The 17,539-nt window shown below is 43.5% G+C and overlaps 1 protein-coding gene across 5 annotated transcripts in view; it reads right to left on the bottom strand.

Moving 5' to 3' along the window:
* Positions 1–17,539, bottom strand: part of IFT80 (intraflagellar transport 80) — a 180,741-nt gene that overhangs the window by 116,916 nt on the left and 46,286 nt on the right. For all 5 annotated transcript variants that reach the window (XM_065556886.1, XM_065556888.1, XM_065556889.1 and 2 more), the window contains 2 exons: positions 9,751–9,861; positions 1,750–1,818 (listed from right to left, as the gene is read on the bottom strand). In XM_065556886.1, coding sequence (XP_065412958.1) covers positions 1,750–1,818; positions 9,751–9,861 — 180 coding nt within the window. The remainder of the gene's footprint in view (positions 1–1,749; positions 1,819–9,750; positions 9,862–17,539) is intronic.

The following is a 17,539-nucleotide window of genomic DNA, read 5'->3' as shown; positions in this document are numbered from 1 at the left end:
TCAAAGTCCTTGAACTCTTCCCTTGAGGATTCTGGCAACTTGTCCAAAAATTTGGACATAGGATTTTGTGAACTGGAATGCTATTTCAATAACAGAGCTTGCTGGTTTGAAATACACATCTGCAAGAAGAAGTCGAATAGATCTTTCTCCTCATCAAATCTAACCTTTTAGATTCTTTCTTTAGGTGTAGATTTATATCTTCCCTGTCTCACTCGCTCATTTGCTATTGTCACAACCAGGGAACTTGGAGCTGAACGAGAGAAAAAACATTGGAAGCCCGGCCTGGCACATGGTATTTTTTGTCAGTGTGCTTTTCTGTGGGTATTAATGAAGCCAGGGCATTCCATAGGAATTTAGCAGGCTCTAGTATTGTTTCATTTATAGGGAGTGAAACTCTCCAAGGAGGTGATGGCTGGAGGATATTCTACAATTTATTTGTGTTTTCCTATACAAACTGGGTCTGAACACCTAAGGCTGACACCATACATCTAGCAGATCCTAATATGACCTGAAATCTTCTGGTACTGGAGATGAGAACTAGAGTATTGCTGCGTCATCCATTGATGAGGAGGAAGATCTAGTTGGGACCAATGGAATGACTTGAGGAACGACATCTGATTGACCTAAAGATTCAGGATGCCCTATTGCAGAGGAAGCCCCCTCTGCTGGTCGCTGCAGGACTGGTGATTCCAATGGGAATCCTACTGGAGGTACAGGTAATTCTGCCCTAGAGTGAGCAGACGACTGGGACTTTGTTGAAGGAGGACTTCCCAGGGATTCCACAGAGGCCACTGCAGATAAGGATATGGCATCGGCAGCCAGAAAGAACTAGGCCAGGGTCCCCTGTCTCTACTGCAGGAATGGTACTGATCCCCGTACTGACTATGATTCCTGCTGTGTTTTGATGATCTTCGAGAGCAAGAGCGAGATGGGGAAGGGGAGGGAGATGCCTCTGAGCTCAACTGTGAGGATCTCTTCAAATAGCTTCATGGTGGCAGTGGGGCCACTCCTGATGGGACTATCGTGTCCAGTGTCATCCACGGCTTAACCCAGTGGTGCCATTGGTACCAAAGGAACAGTTGACAGTACTGGTACGTACCTTGACCATATACTGGGTCCTGAAAGAGGCATGGATACTGAAAACGAAGCTGGTCCTGTCCCAGCAGATACAGAGAGTGCCGTAATGAGCACTGGTAACAAAGATTCTATGCATGTCAATGATGCCCTCGGTGAAAGAAAATTAATGTTTTTCATTTGAGGACATGCAAATATTATTCAAGTTACAAGTTTGCAATTTACTTAATTAAGGTAGATTTTAAGTCAGAAAATATTAATATATTTTGATTTTTTTTAAATGACCAATTCTTAGAGATAAACTTTTCAAACTTCATTCATTGACCTATTGTTATAATTTTATTTGACAACTTTTGTAGCAGATATCTTCTCTGAAATATGTTTTGGAACAGGATCCATATGCAAACCTAGAATCGGTACTTGCCAACCAAAAGCCTACAGTTTTCAGATACGATAGGCTTTCAAAGAAGGCTTGCTTCTCAAAGAATACTACCTGATCTCACTTCCGGTGAAGTCAACAGAAAAATTCCCTTTGATTTTAATGGAAGTTGAGTCAAGCCCTAATATCTTGATCTAAGCAACTACCGCCAGATTTAGGGGAAGGCACTAGAATATATTATATGTAGCTGAAATTAAACATTTAAAACCAAGCTTTAAGAAAATAAATTAACTTACCTTGCTGTGCTAAAGTGGATCTTAGCATTCCACTTTTAGACCAGATTTTTATTTGTCCATCTTCACCAACTGTAAACAACAGAAAATCGTCACATTTCTTTCAAAATTCAAAAAAATTAAAATATATGACATTTTAAAATTTAGGTACACTTAGGGTTAGTTCTATTTATTTATTCATTAATTTATTTGCTAATTAGAAAGAATGTGTCTTATGGAAAACATATTTAAACTGCTTTCTTGCTGCTGTCATCGCAGCTTCTCCTCCACCCAGAGTCCTGTGGTTATCTTGCCTGACAATGCTTTCTGGGAAGGGAGAGCCAATAATTACCCAACTCTCCCCTAGCTCCACATCCCCTATTCATCATTACTAGTACTTTTGTTTACAGTTCAATAACCCACACCTGATATCCTTAAGTTGTTGTAGATCGAAAGAGAGTAGTATCAGGCCTTAGAGGTTAAACTGGTGATTTATACTTGGTGAATGGAGAAATTTGAGGATAAAGTTTGTAGGAACTCTCAACTCTAAAAAGCTTGATTTCCATAATTAAATTGCACATTCCCAAAAACCCTAAAGTAGGGAGTCAGAGCCTTTTGGAGCATTTCCTCGTTCAATGTCACCTTCATTATATGCATATTCACTGTGTAGCAAAGTTTGTATACACACACTGCAGCCTACCTTCATGCCAAGTGTTACTTTAAAGTGCTATCATAATTTAAAATGTACAGCACAGTTCTATTTGCAAAGTCTTCTAACTCAGATAGTTGAAAATAAATTATGACCAGAACGCAAAGTCACTCCTCCTCCATGAGGACTATTTATCTGCCAAATTTCACTTTTCTACTTACAACAGATTTGGCTTTTGAACTATTAAAAAACAGTTACAAGAACATTCTTCTTCTGCTTCCTTTTTGTTTGAGCACTGGAGGGATTTTTTGTGCAGGGGGGGGGGAGGAATTTTTATTTATTGTAACTTTCTTTCTACTCAAAAACAGCCAAACTTTTTGCTTACTGTAACAGGGTGCTGGCTAGGAAATCCAAGCCAGGCCCCTGTTAGCCCAGCTCCTCTTAAAAGGGGGATTAGTTAGGTCTGGCCAGGGAGGCCACGCTCTAATCACCTGAGGGGATGCACCTGCGGGCCTGAGTGGCCAGCCTGCTATACAAAGCTGCCTGGGAGGAAGCAGAGGGGGAGAGACAGGAAAGGGAGGAGCAAGGATCTCTAGATCCCTGCTGTCAGGAGAAGCTAGCAGTCTCCCAGGGGGTTGGTCTGTAAGATATGTAAATAGTAGGTGGTGGGGATAGGCACGAACAATAGAAGAGCACTGGTGCATGTACTTTGGAGCGGTCTCCGACTGAGTTTGTGGAGGGATCGTGAGCAGGCACCGCTACACATGGGGGCTTGTCCAGGATTCGGAGCCAGCAACTGTGTTTGGCGACCCTGGACATGGAGAAGACCCTCAAATGGCTGGTAAAGCAGCAGGAGGAAATGCAGCAGGCTCTGCAGAACGTCCAGCTGTCCCACCAGACTGAGAAACAGACCTTCCTGACCTGGCAGGTGGAACAGCAACGCAGTCTTCAGGACTTTATCATGGAGCAGACCAACGCACAAGCACAGCTCCTACAGCGGGTGGTGAGTCCTGCAACGGGTGAAGGCACCCGACCCCTGGGCTGGGGACTGTGTAAAATGAGCCCGGCGGATGACCCGGATGCGTTCCTGGGGATATTTGAGCGGGTAGCCATGGGCACCGGGTGGGAGAAGACAACCGGGGCTCTCTGGCTCGTGTCGTACTTGGTGGGAGAGGCGTTAACTCGAATTAACCCTGCACCTGTCCACACAACGAAGCTATTTATTTCGACATAGAGGTCTCTTTAAATCGATTTCTGTACTCCTCCCTGACGAGGGGAGTAGCGCTAAATTCGACATGGCCATGTCGAATTAGGGTTAGTGTGGACGGAATTCGACGCTAATAGCTCTGGGAGCTATCCCACAGTGCACCACTCTGTTGACGCTCTGGACAGCAGTCTGAGCTTGGATGCTCTGACCAGCCACACAGGAAAAGCCCCAGGAAAATTTGAATTCCTTTTCTTGTCTGGCCAGTTTGAATCTCATTTCCTGTTTGGAAATTGTGGCGAGCTCAGCAGAACTGGCAACGATGCAAAGCTCTCCAGCAGAGGTGACCATGCAATTGCAGAATAGAAAGAGGGCCCCAGCATGGACTGATCAGGAAGTCTTGGATCTGATCGCTGTGTGAGGCGACGAGTCCGTGCTTTTGGAGCTCTGATTGAAAAGACGGAATGCGAAGATCTATGAGAATATCTCAAAAGCCATGATGGAGAGAGGATACAGCCGGGATGCAACGCAGTGCTGCGTGAAAATCAAGGAGCTGAGACAAGCGTACCAGAAGACCAAAGAGTCAAACGGACACTCCGGATCCCAGCCCCAGACATGCCGTTTCTATGAGGCACTGCATTCCATTCTAGGTGCGGCTGCCACCACTACCCCACCACTGTCGTGGACTCTGACAATGGGGTATTGTCAACGGCCGCTTCCTCGGAGACTTTCGCAAACGGGGAAGATGATGAGGAGGATGAGGCAGTCGACAGCGCTTTCAACGCTGATTTCCCCGACAGCCAGGATCTCTTCATCACCCTCACGGAGATCCCCTACCAACCCTCCCAAGGAGGTAACCTGGACCATGAATCAGGGGAAGGATCAGTAGGTAAGTGTTTTAAACATTTATTTTGAATAGAATAGGCATAGTATGTTAGCAATAGGCTTTTAATGATTAGTTTGCCCTAGGCGCTTAACTTTTTAGTCATTGCCAGTGCAGCTACTGGAAAAGTCTGTTAACATGTCTGGGGATAGAGTAGAAATCCTCCTGGGACATCTCCACGAAGCTCTCCTGGAGGTAATGTGAAAGCCTTTGCATCAGGTTCCTGGGGAGAGAGGCCTTATTGCCTCCTCCATGGTAGGAAACTTTTCCGCGCCAGGCTAGCAGCAGATACTCCGGTATCATTGCCTGGCAAAGCATGGCGGCATACGGCCCTGGTGTTTGCTGGCATTCACGCAGCATGCGGTCTTTCTCTGTCTCCGTAATCCTCATCAGAGTGATATCACTCATGGTGACCTGCTTTGAATTAGGGGAATTTTAGTATGGGGACTGATTGCCTGTTCCTTTAAATAACTGTAACCGGCGGTTTACAGCCACGCGGTGGGGGCAGGGAGGCGAACCGTTCATGCTGAGCGGTTCGCCGGCAGCGTGCAGGGATCTTTCCCGGGGACAGCCGCAACGGGGTTGGAACAGGGGCAGAGTTCATGCTGGCTGGATCGCCGGCAGTGTGCAGGGATCTTTCCCGAGCCCAGCCACATGGTGGGGGCGGGGAGGCGAACCGTTCATGCTGAGCGGTTCGCCGGCAGCATGCAGGGATCTTTCCCGGGGACAGCCACGATGGGGGTGGGACAGGGGCAGAGTTCATGCTGGCCGGATCGCCGGCAGCAGGAATTGGCCAACGCTAGGAGCATTGCTTGGAACGTGAAAGGAGGGCACTGCTGTAAATTAAGCTTTAAGCAGCCAAAAGTCTACGGCTTACCATGGCCGCCTGCTAGCAGAATTCCGTTGTCCGGCCCCGCTTGTGTGATCTGTACAGCAAGACCCCAGGCACTCAACGTGAAGACAGACAATTCGACCTTGTACTGAGTGCACATGTGATAGGTACTGTGCATGGTCTTGTTCACAGAGAAATACTATATTCATTGTTTGCAAAAATGTATCTTTTTGAGGAATTCACTCCCTTTTTCCCATCCCACAGCTGCAAGTGTCTCCTGAGCTATCCCAGCATTCCCCTCCCAGAGGCTGGCGCAGATCAGAAAGAAAAGGACACGGGATGAGATGTTCTCAGAACTTATGGTCTGTTCCCGAGCCAAGGCGGCACAGCAAACCCAGTGGAGGGAGAACATGTCGCAATACCAGCGATCACACAGCGAACGGGAGGACAGGTGGCGGCAGGAAGACCAGCAGGTGACTCAAACGCTGCTTGGACTAATGAGGGAGGAAACGGACATGCTCCGGTGCCTTGTAGATGTTCTGCAGGACCGGAGGCAGGAGGACAGAACCCCGCTGCATTGTATCGCTAGCCGCCCTCCCCCGCCACAAAGTCCCATCCCCCACCCACCCAAAGTCCCAAGAAGGAGGGGCGGCAGGGGCCGTTAAAACAGTCAGTCCACCCCTGCAGACTGCTCAAGTAACAGAAGGCTCTCATTCCCAAAGATTTGATACGTCCTTTCCTTCCCTCCAAATGCACGTCACCCAAGCCCCCATCCCAGTTTCATCCCCTAACTGTGTAGTTCTTAATAAAAATACGTTTCTGTTAATTACTGTTTCCATCATGTTCTTTTAAAGGACAGTGTGTTTGAAGGGGGGGGGAGGGGGTTGGTAATTGGAGAGGACAGTCACCTTTACCAGGGTACAGACACGGGGGCAGGTTCAGCAGAAGATCACACACACATTGCAGTCATTAGGCACACTGGTCAGTCTGGGAGGAGGTTTTCATGTTCGGGGGGGGGGGGGGGGGGGCTATATGAGTTTGTGGTGGGAGAGGGCGGTTACAGATCTTATGCAGCGGTCCTTAGCCTGGATGACAGAGCCACGCAGCAGGGGATCTGTAACCACCCTCCCCCGCCACAAAGTCACATAGCCCCCCCACACAGAGTCCTGAAAAGGAGGGGTGGCAGGCTCTGTTGAAACAACCAGTCCACCACTGCGGACCGCTCTAGGAGCAGGAGCCTGTCATTCTTCGAGTTTAGAAGCGTCCTTTCCATCACTACACCCGCTCCCCATCACAGTCTGCATCCCAGTTTCAACACTTTACCGCAAAATCCTTAATAAAGAAAATGGTGTTAATGAACAAAGTTTCATTTATTTTATTTCTAAAGGTGTGTTGGAAGGGGGGGGAAGGAGGTTGGTAACTGGAGAGGATAGTCAACATTAACTGGGTAAAGAAACGGGGGCAGGTTCAGCTTAAGTTTAAAAAAACTTAATAGTCACAGGTTACCCTGGTCACTCTGGAACCTAGCTTTCAAAGCTTCCCGGATGCACAGCACGTCCTGCTGGGCTCTTCTAATCGCCCGGCTGTCTGGTTGGGCGTAATCAGCAGCCAGGCGATTTGCCTCAACCTCCCACCCCGCCATAAACGTCTCCCCCTTGCTCTCACAGAGACTGTGGAGCACACAGCAAGCTGCAATAACAATGGGGATACTGGTTTCACTGAGATCAGAGCGAGTCATGAAGCTTCTCCATCTCCCCTTCAGACGTCCAAAAGCACATTCCACCACCATTCTGCACTTGCTCAGCTGGTAGTTGAAGAGTTCTTTTTCACTGTCCAGGGCGCCTGTATAGGGCTTCATGAGCCAGGGCATTAGTGGGTAGGCTGGGTTCCCGAGGATCACTATAGGCATCTCCACATCCCCAACAGTTATTTTGTGGTCCGGGAAGTAAATACCTTCCTGCAGCCGTCTAAACAGACCAGAGTTCCTGAAAACGCGAGCGTCATGAACCTTGCCCGGCCATCCGACGTTGATGTTGGTAAAACGTCCCCTATGGTCCACCAGTGCTTGCAGCACCATTGAAAAGTAGCCCATTCGGTTAATGTACTGACTGGTCTGGTGGTCTGGTCCCAGGATAGGGATGTGAGTTCCATCTATAGCCCCACCGCAGTTTGGGAATCCCATCGCAGCGAAGCCATCTATGATCACCTGCACGTTTCCAAGGGTCACTACCTTTGAGAGCAGTAGCTCAACGATTGCGTCGGCTACTTGCATCACAGCAACCCCCATGGTAGATTTGCCCACTCCAAATTGAGTCGCGACTGACCGGTAGCTGTCTGGAGTTTCAAGCTTCCAGAGGGCTCTGGCCACTCACTTCTGGACAGTCAGGGCTGCTCGCATCCGGGTGTCCTTGCGCTTCAGGGCAGGAGACAGCAACTCACAAAGTTCCAGGAATGTTCCCTTACGCATCCGAAAGTTTCGCAGCCACTATGATTCATCCCAGACCTGCAGCACTATGCGGTTCCACCAGTCCGTGCTTGTTTCCCGGGTCCAGAATCGCCGTTCCACGGCATCAACATGATCCATTGCCACCATGATGTCCACAGCACGGGGTCCCGTGCTTTGTGAGAGGTCTGTGCCCCTCTCAGACTTAATGTCCTCACCGCGCTGCCATAGCCTCCTCTCCCGATTTCTCAGCATCTGCCTCTGAAAAAGGTGGATGATAAGGCGCGAGGTGTTGACAACGGCCATAACTGCAGTGATGATCGTAGCGGGCTCCATGCTCGCGGTGCTGTGGTGTCTGCACTGTCAATCACCAGAAAAGTGCGCGAACTGATTGCCCGACGGCGCTTTCACGGAGGGAGGGCGGGAGTGAGGGTTGAATGACGACAGTTACCCAAAACCACCCTCGACACATTTTTTGCCCCAGCAGGCATTGGGGGCTCGACCCAGAATTCCAATGGGCAGCGGGGACTGCGGGAACTATGGGATAGCTACCCACAGTGCACCGCTTCCAATGTCGATGCTTGCCCCGTTAGTGTGGACTCACAAAGTCTAATTACTGTCCTTAGTGTGGATACACATGTTCGTCTTTGTAATATCGGTTCCACAAATTCGCTTTAAGTAAAATCGAACTACTCTCGTAGTGTAGACATACCCTAAGATATGTAAATAGTAGGTGGTAGGGATAGGCACGAACAATAAAAGACACTGGTGCATGTACTTTGGAGCAGTCTCCGACTGAGTTTGTGGAGGGACCGGGAGCAGGCACCGCTACACTTATGTTTCTAAAAACCAGAGAGATTCAATGTGAGTGGAGTCCAAGATTTGAAAAATGCCAGTCCCAAAAAGTGAAAAGTCTCAAAAAGCTGAGCAACTCAAGATGGGTTTAAAGTGGAAACACTTAGGCAATCTTTACTACAGTGGTCACTAATGTACGCATGTGCGTGCCCACACATTAAATGTTTAATATATAACATAGTAACTACCTAGAATGTAAACCAGCCAATGATAGTGCTGCTTATCTAATTTCATAAGTAAAAAATAATTAAACAAAAAAGTATAAAAGTATAAACAAATTACATTAAACATTTGAAAATTAACATATTTTACATTTTCAATAATTTCTTCTGATTGCCTTATGCATACAAAAATACAATCAGAATTCATTCTTTTTAACTGGTATTGATGAGTTATCACTGCATAACTATCCATTAACCATAAGAACATTACCTTAACTGTAAATCACTGTTCTTATTTTTAAATGTATTAATTGATTCAGTTAAATTCATTAAAATCAACAATGTAGTGTCCCCATTCTTGAATTACTGCTCTTTTTCTTATGCATTTAATGCTGGGTCTCCTGTTTGTAGACTCATAGATTCAGTTTTATCTATCCAAATTTGGTGCAACTGCAATTAAGTTTATGAAATTTCAATCTGCAGCTTCTAAATAAATGTCAAGGATTCACCTCAAAGTTGCCTCTATACAAATTCAACCGGATTTATCCCTCAGAGGAAGTAGTTACTTGTATTCCATAAACTGAATTGTTTAATAACTTAAGTGCTTGTTCATAAGGCAATTCAGTGCGTAGCAAGCTGTGGTGTGAATCTACAGTACACCAGCCTCCCGCACAGTAAGTGGATGTGTGGACCCCGACACCACAAAAATAGGAGTAAATCAAAGTGCACTATCTATGGCACTTTTTGTGCATGGCTGCAGGGTCCACACAACCACTTAGTGTGTGGCAGGCTAGTGTGCTGTAGATTTATTCCCTGGCTTGACACTCACTAAGTGGCCCCGTACACAAGCCCCTGCCCCTAATACATAAGTGGTATACCATTCCCTTCTTTTGAAGCTATTTAGCATATTAACCTCATATCTTTAAATTATGGTCTCCTGCAAAGGACTTTTTGTTATTTTAATTTCCATCTTTAATTCTTTAAGGAAAAACTCTTACCTGTAACCAATGCTGTTCCTTCATAATTCCATCTTCCTGCAAGTACAGCTCCACAGTGAGCCTCTACACTTTTTTCCACTCTTCCTGTCTTTGAAATCAAATGGAACTTGCCTAAACAAAGTTAAGTTAGAAAATTAGATATCTTATTTCTGTATGGTGCCCATTACCATAGCATCTTGTTCTCCAAAGTTTTAAAAATTGACTAAAATAAAAATACTGTTTACATATGATGTTTAAACCCCATTATTTCATAGGAACATAGGAATTCCAATCTAGTCTAGTATCTTGTCTCCAATTGGCCCAGGCACCTCAGATGAAAGCACAAGAAACCTCCCAGGCCCTAATTGCTAGATTAGTTTAAAAACATAAGCATGAGGTTTACTAGATCTTAAAAATTTAGGTGAGCATTTACTATAACTATGAATATTCTTGATATTCACATATGTCTAATCCCTTTTTGAATCTTGCTAGCTTTTTGTGAAAAAGTATTTCCTTTCATCAGTTTTGAAATTGCCACCTTTTAATTTAATATAATGTCCCTTTGTTCTTGAGTTGAGACAGGGAGAATAGAAGCTCACAATCTACCTTCTCTAGACATTCATTATTTTATCTTGTCCCCATTTTCTCCTTTTTAAGATAAACAATCCCAGCTAGCAAGGTTTATCACATTAATTGTTAAAGACCCCTACATGAGGGCATTAGAGTGTTATAATTTTAAAGGCTCTTATGCCACAATTCACCTGACAATCCACTAACAATACTATATCTTTCACAAATTCCAGCAGTACAGAATAACATATATTTCTAGCATTAGGAAGCAACAAGACACCAGACTTTAAGACTATCCCTGGTCAAGGACTGACTTCAGGAAGCATAATTTTTTGTGGGATTTTTTTTTTAAGTAAATAGCAGTAGAAACTGTTGGACAGCTTCTCAAAGGTTTGAAATATTAAATGTAGTGCCAGCAGAAATGGATTAGTGGGCAGAGTTCAAATGAGGTGGTCAAAGGAGGAAAATAAATGCAATTCATTGCATGCTTGTATACAAAAAGGAATTTATTCTTTGGATAGCTTGATCACATGAGTATGTATATGCAATCTCACAGATACAAATGTTTACCCAGTTAACTGTGAACTGCCTAGAAGGCAATACACATGTGAAGACATCTGATAACATCATGGTAACCACAACAGCAAAGTTTAAGTGGTTTGTGTTATAACAAGCCTGAAATGTGTTTAATCATATTCACAGCTTTCTCATGCTTTATTTTACATATTGGACTGGACAAACATTTTCAGTCTTTAAATAACTCAGTAACAAAGACAAAAAATAACTGAAAACACTTTAAAAAACAGAGGGTTTTCTAGTAGATCTTTCAGAGATCAAACAGGAACCAAGTGCTGTTGATCTCCATAATATTATACAAAGCCTCTATTTGAACATAGGCATTGAAAATGCTGTTAGAAAATGACAAAATCATATATAAAACATCCATCAGGTCTTCTGTGTTCATTTTTTCCTTAGAATTATAGACATTAGAAAAGAAAAGGACCTATTAAGCCAGTGGTTCTCAAAGCCGATCCGCCGCTTGTTCAGGAAAAGCCGCTGGCGGGCCGGGCTGGTTTGTTTACCTGCCGCATCCGCAGGTTCGGCCGATCGCGGATCCCACTGGCTGCGGTTCGCCACTCCAGGGGCCTGCAGGCCGAGGGATGTGCTGGCCGCCTTTCCCACAGCCCCCATTGGCCTGGAGCGGCAAACCGTGGCCAGGGGGAGCTGCAATCCGCCGAACCTGCGGACACGGCAGGTAAACAAACCAGCCCTTTCCACCAGGGGCTTTCCCTGAACAAGCAGCGGATCAGATTTGAGAACCACTGTATTAAGCCATCCAGCATACTCCCTGCCTGGCTATTTCTTACTGTATATTCTCAAGTGATTTTTCCAATCCAGTGTTAAAAATCCACTTTCCCTACAAGTCAGATGATTTGATAGTAAAAGGACAGATTTCCCACAAATATTAAAGGAAATTATGCAGAAATGTGAAAATCCAAACGAATACATAGACTGGATGAGCAGCCTTACAATATACAGATAGTGTTTTCATGGAGACAATCACTCCCATATGACCAGCAGTAGCAACAGTTTCAGCAGCAGCAGCCCAACTAGACCAAGGCCTGGTCTACACTGGATGGGGGGCGGGGAGAAATTGATCTAAGTTCCGCAACTTCAGCTACATGTCTTCACTGCGGTGAGTCGACTGCTGCCGCTCCCCCATCAACTCTGCCTGCGCCTCTCGCAGCACTGGAGTACAGGAGTCGATGGGAGAGCGCTTGGGGGTCGATTTATCGCGTCTAGACTAGACACGATAAATCAATCCCTGCTGGATCAATCGCTGCCCAGCGATCCGGCGGGTAGTGTAGACATAATCCAAGTGTTCACAGGTAATATTATTGGAGATAAGCATCAACAGGTTAAGTGTAAATGAAACATTATTACACAAGCTACTACAATACCCACAAAATAAATCTTGAAATGCCCATAAACATACAATCCAGAAATTGTTTGGTCATGGTGAAGCACTGGATGTGCAAGGTACATACAGTAAATTACAGTCACAACAAGAATACAAAGTATTTAAAGCACCTCATTGTAAATACAGCAACACTGTATTGATTTCATTAACTTGGTAATGACAGTGGGAAGCTTCCAGATCTAGTACTACTTAACACCTGCTAATCCAGATGGCCTACACTTCTAAAGTAAGAATGCAATGATGTATTTAATCTTGCATTCCTCAGGTAACTCCCTAATCTAAAATGAATATCACTATAGATCCTATAGTACATAATCCACAAAAAATCACAGCTGCACTGCAAGATCAATTAGTTAAAGAGATTTTGAGGATGGAAAACTTAACACTAATTGTCAAGGGAAAGTATCAGAGGGGTAGCCGTGTTAGTCTGTAGCCACAAAAACAACAAGGAGTCTGGTGGCACCTTAAAGACTAACAGATTTATTTGGGCATAAGCTTTCGTGGGTAAAAAACCCACTTCTTCAGATGCATGGAGTGAAAATTACAGATACAGTCATAGATATACTGGCACATGAAGGGCACAGACTTCAAAGAGAAACTGCAGAGCTACAATTCATTTGCAAACTTAAAACCATTAACTTGGGCTTGAACAGGGACAGGGAGTGGCTGGCTCACTACGAAAGCAATTTTCCCTCTCTTGGTTTTGACACCTCTTCATCAATTATTGAGAGTGGACCACATCCACCCTGACTGAATTGGCCTTGTCAACACTGGTTCTCCACTTGTAAGGTAACTCCCTTCTCTTCATGTGCCAATATATATTTATGCCTGTATCTGTGCCACCAGACTCCTCGTTGTTTTTGTCAAGGGAAATTATCTTATGAAGATAAGTAAACTCCATTGTAGTACAGGCAGAAATCATGCACAGAACTGCAAATTTGCCTTAATCAGTGATACCTGAACAATGTAAACAAGTGAAAGCATAAAAAGATGCTGATGTAGGACTTGATCAAGCACCATTCAGGTCAATGGGAGTTTTTCAATTGACCTGGGAGCAGCATCAAATCTGTAAGGTTTGGAATGTCCTGAACAACAGAAAAAACTGGACAATTAAGGTTAATTGCCAGCCATATTTCATACTCTAAAAGAAAGATAAATTCACCTACTTACCCTTTTCTATTCATTCTGTCCAAGAAATGTTGCAAAACAGAGTGGATAAAACATGTGTTTTGTGTAATTGCAAATTGAGGGGAATATATTAGTGTTTGGAGTTAGTGACAAGGAGCATGATGCCAATAAATATACTATGCTCCTCTTCCAGACAGTTCCATGGGCAACCTACAGTTTAAGTTAAAGGATATATATTCTATTACCAATACACTGAGTCTGCAAGTTTTCAGCCTATATTAATGCATTAAATATTTTGTGTTACAGGAAAAACATTTGAGAAGTTTTTTTAAACTTGCAGCTTGATTTTAAGGCAGTTACATTTATTGCCAGGTAGTGGGACTGTGACAATTGTGAAATACAGTTCTTTATTGGAATTCAAGTAATGAACTATTACTTTTGGTTTTTACTAGCTCAAAGTGGGATTTTTATACATTTAATATCAATCTGAAGTATTCTATCTGTATTTCTTTTTATTATTATGAGATTCTAATGGGACCAAATTTTATGTGTTTTGTAATCAAAATACCAAGATCAATATACAGACTTTAACCATGGAATATACAGTTTATTGTATATAATTGTTTGGTATCTTAGACAATAATCACAACCATCAACTAAAAATTTTATATTTTAAGTCATCCTTTACATTTAAAGGAAAGCAACTGCCTGAATTATAAATCAAAAAACTTTGGGAGACAGATACAGATGAGTACAATTGTACTTAGTGAAATAGAATCTACTCCAAAAAATGCAGTTTGAAACAAAGATTGTTAATTGAACTAGAAACTAGTTGTTCAGCAACAGTTGGATGACACGAGAATTTAAAAAATAGTTTTCAAAGAAATGACTAATAAGTCTCCTAGAAACAGATATATGTCTAAATGCACCATTTTATATCAGTCTTACCTCTGTATGTAAAGTCACCATTGAAGAAAGTTGCTGAGGTGATAATTCCCAGGATTGTATGAAAATTACTTTTAAAGACTCTGAAGCTGTTTTTTGTCCCAGTTACGTGCCCGTGCTTTGCGGGGGGAGAAAAGGGGGGGGGGGAAAAGGACCTCTCTGGTGTGAAGCAAAGGCTCCAGGTATTTGGGCTGTCTAATGCTGTGCTATATCCAGCCAAGCCAAAGATGGAATGTGCTGCTCCAACATTTTCCCATTGTGGAAGAAAGCTTGGTTGTTTGCACACCATAAACTCATTAAAGCAGCATGGACAGAGAGATCTTGGTAAGAAAAGATCAAATCTTTTTAAACAATTTTGTTTCCACTTTGACTTCCAGGCTTTCCCTTTGCAAACATTCATATGCTAATACTTTGACTATTAGCCTGCTGAAGGAGGGGTTTTGTGCATCTATTCCTAACTCGTGGTTAACTAGATCATAATTATTATTTCATGTTTGTAGAACTTGAAACACCTCACCAATATAATTTTACCCCTATTAAAATCTAGAAAGTAATGGGGTTGATTAGAGTTAATCTTAGAGAAAGCTACCAACCGCCGTGCTGTCGTAGACCATATTAAAATATTTTTGTTTATCTAAAAGGAGTACACTGTGCCTGTGCCTGGGAATAGAGAAGAACAGCATATATAGGGGAACATAACAAAATCAATGACTTGTCATATATAGACTTAAGGAAATTAATTAGTTAAGAAACTGAGTAATAGGATCCATGATCAAACCAATACAGATTCACAGTAAGTCCAGTGATCAATCTAATAAACATAAGTTTAACATCAGATCACACAGCTCACAATAAATTCCATGGGAGCTGCCCATAAACATCTAAAGGGAAGATTTAGCCCTACAGGACTGTCTATACTACGACTATGATTTTTGTAACTGATTTTAAACACATGGTGCCGTTTACATCTGTACATCAGCTATTCTGCCATCGTAAATGTGATTTTGCATTCACACCTGCTACTCTAGGGAAATCAGGGATTTTTCCTACGGGATTACTGGAGTTTCACTTCTACTCACACCTAGTTCCCTTAAGTCTCAAAATCTCCCAGAATCCACTGCCAGAGACCACGCTGGCTTAACCAGAAGATCTTCAATGATCTAAAATTAAAAAATTAGTCCTATAAAATGTGGAAACTCAGTCAAATTACAAAGGATGAATATAAACAATTAACACAAGTATGTAGGGACAAAATTAGAAAAGCCAAGGCACAAAACGAGATCAAACTAGTTTGGGACAAAAAAGGAAACAAGAAAACATTCTACAAATACATTAGAAGCAAGAGGAAGACCAAGGACAGAGTAGGCCCGTTACTCAATGAGTAGGGAAAGACAATAACAGAAAATGTGGAAATGGCAGAGATGCTTAATGACTTGTTTCAGTTTTCACCAACAAGGTTGGTGGCGATTGAACATCTAACATAGTGAATGCCAGTGAAAATGAGGTAGGATCAGTCTCTAAAATAGGGAAAGAACAAATCAAAAATTACTTAGATGAATTAGATGTCTTCAAATCACCAGGGCTGATTAAATGAATCCTAGAATACTCAAGGAGCTGACTGAGGAGATGTCTGAGCCATTAGCATTTATCTTTGAAAAGTCATGGAAGACGGGAGACATTCCAGAAGACTGGAAAAGGGCAAATACAGTGCCCATCTATAAAAAGGGAAATAACTACAACCCGGGGAATTACAGATCAGTCAGCTTAACTTCTGTACGTGGATTGCTTAATTATTTGCTCCATTATCTTTCAATTTGCAAACACCTAGAAGATAATAAGGTGATAAATAACAGTCAACATGGATTTGTCAAGAACAAATCATGTCAAACCAACCTGATAGCTTTCTTTTCCAGGGTAACAAGCCTTGTGGATAGGGGGGAAGTGGTAAATGCGGTATATCTTGACTTTAGTAAGGCTTTTGATACTGACCTTTTTATAAACAAACTAGGGAAATACAACCTAGATGGAGCTACTATAAGGCGGGTGTGTAACTGGTTGGAAAATCGTTCCCAGAGAGTGGTTATCAGTGGTTCACAGTCATGCTGGAAGGGCATAACAAGTGGGGTTCCACAGGGATTGGTTCTGGGTCTGGTTCTGTTTAATATCTTCATCAATTATTTAGATAATGGCATAGAGAGTACACTTATAAAGTTTGTGGACGATACCATGTTGAGAGGAGTTGCAAGTGCTTTGGAGGATAGGATTAAAATTCAAAATGATCTGGAGAAACTGCAGAAATGGTCTGAAGTAAATAGGATAAAATTCAATAAGGACAAATGCAAAGTACTCCACCTAGGAAGGAACAATCGGTTGCACACATACAAAATGGGAAATGAGTGCCTAGGAAGGAATACTGCAGAAAGGTATCTGGGGGTCATAGTGGACCACAAGCTAAATATGAGTCAACAGTGTAACGCTGGTGCAAAAAAAGCAAACATCATTCTGGGATGTATTAGCCGGAGTATTGAAGGCAAGACACGAGAAGAGGAGGTTACTCACCTGTGCAGTAACTGACATTCTTCGAGATGTGTGTTCCTGTGGGTGCTCCACTGTAGTTGTTGGTGCACCCCTGCGCTGTTGTTTGGAGATTTTTACAGCAGTACCTATATCGGCCGCACATGCACGGAGCCTGCCTCACATACCAGTCTTGTCTTAATAGTGCGCATGCGCGGCCGAACTCCTCAGTTTCTTCTCTACAACGGAGGCTGCCCCAGCTCTGAAGTAGAGGGGAGGAGGGTGGGGGTGGAGCACCCACAGGGACACTCATCTCAAAGAACGTCAGTTACTGCACAGGTGAATAACCTCCTCTTCTTCTTCGAGAGGTGTCCCTGTGGGTGCTCCACTGTAGGTGACTGAAAAGCAGTATCTCTCAAGGAGGTAGGGACTTCAGATCTGGACGGAATGCAGTAGATAGAACAGCTCTGCCCACACGTGTATCAGTGATGAGTCCCTGTGTAAGAGGATAATGTTTTGCAAACGTATTTTCAAAATCCCAAATGGCAGTTCTGGAATGTCCTTAAGGGAGACATTATGTAGAAAGGCCACTGAGGCCACCATGGATCTGGTGGAGTGAATCCTGATAGAAGTAGTTGATAACAGAGACAAATGCAACTCGAGATCCAGTTG

The sequence above is a fragment of the Chrysemys picta genome, chromosome 9 (genome assembly GCF_011386835.1).
Source record: "Chrysemys picta bellii isolate R12L10 chromosome 9, ASM1138683v2, whole genome shotgun sequence".
Lineage (NCBI taxonomy): Eukaryota > Metazoa > Chordata > Testudines > Emydidae > Chrysemys > Chrysemys picta.
This window is presented reverse-complemented; position numbering and strand designations above follow the sequence as displayed.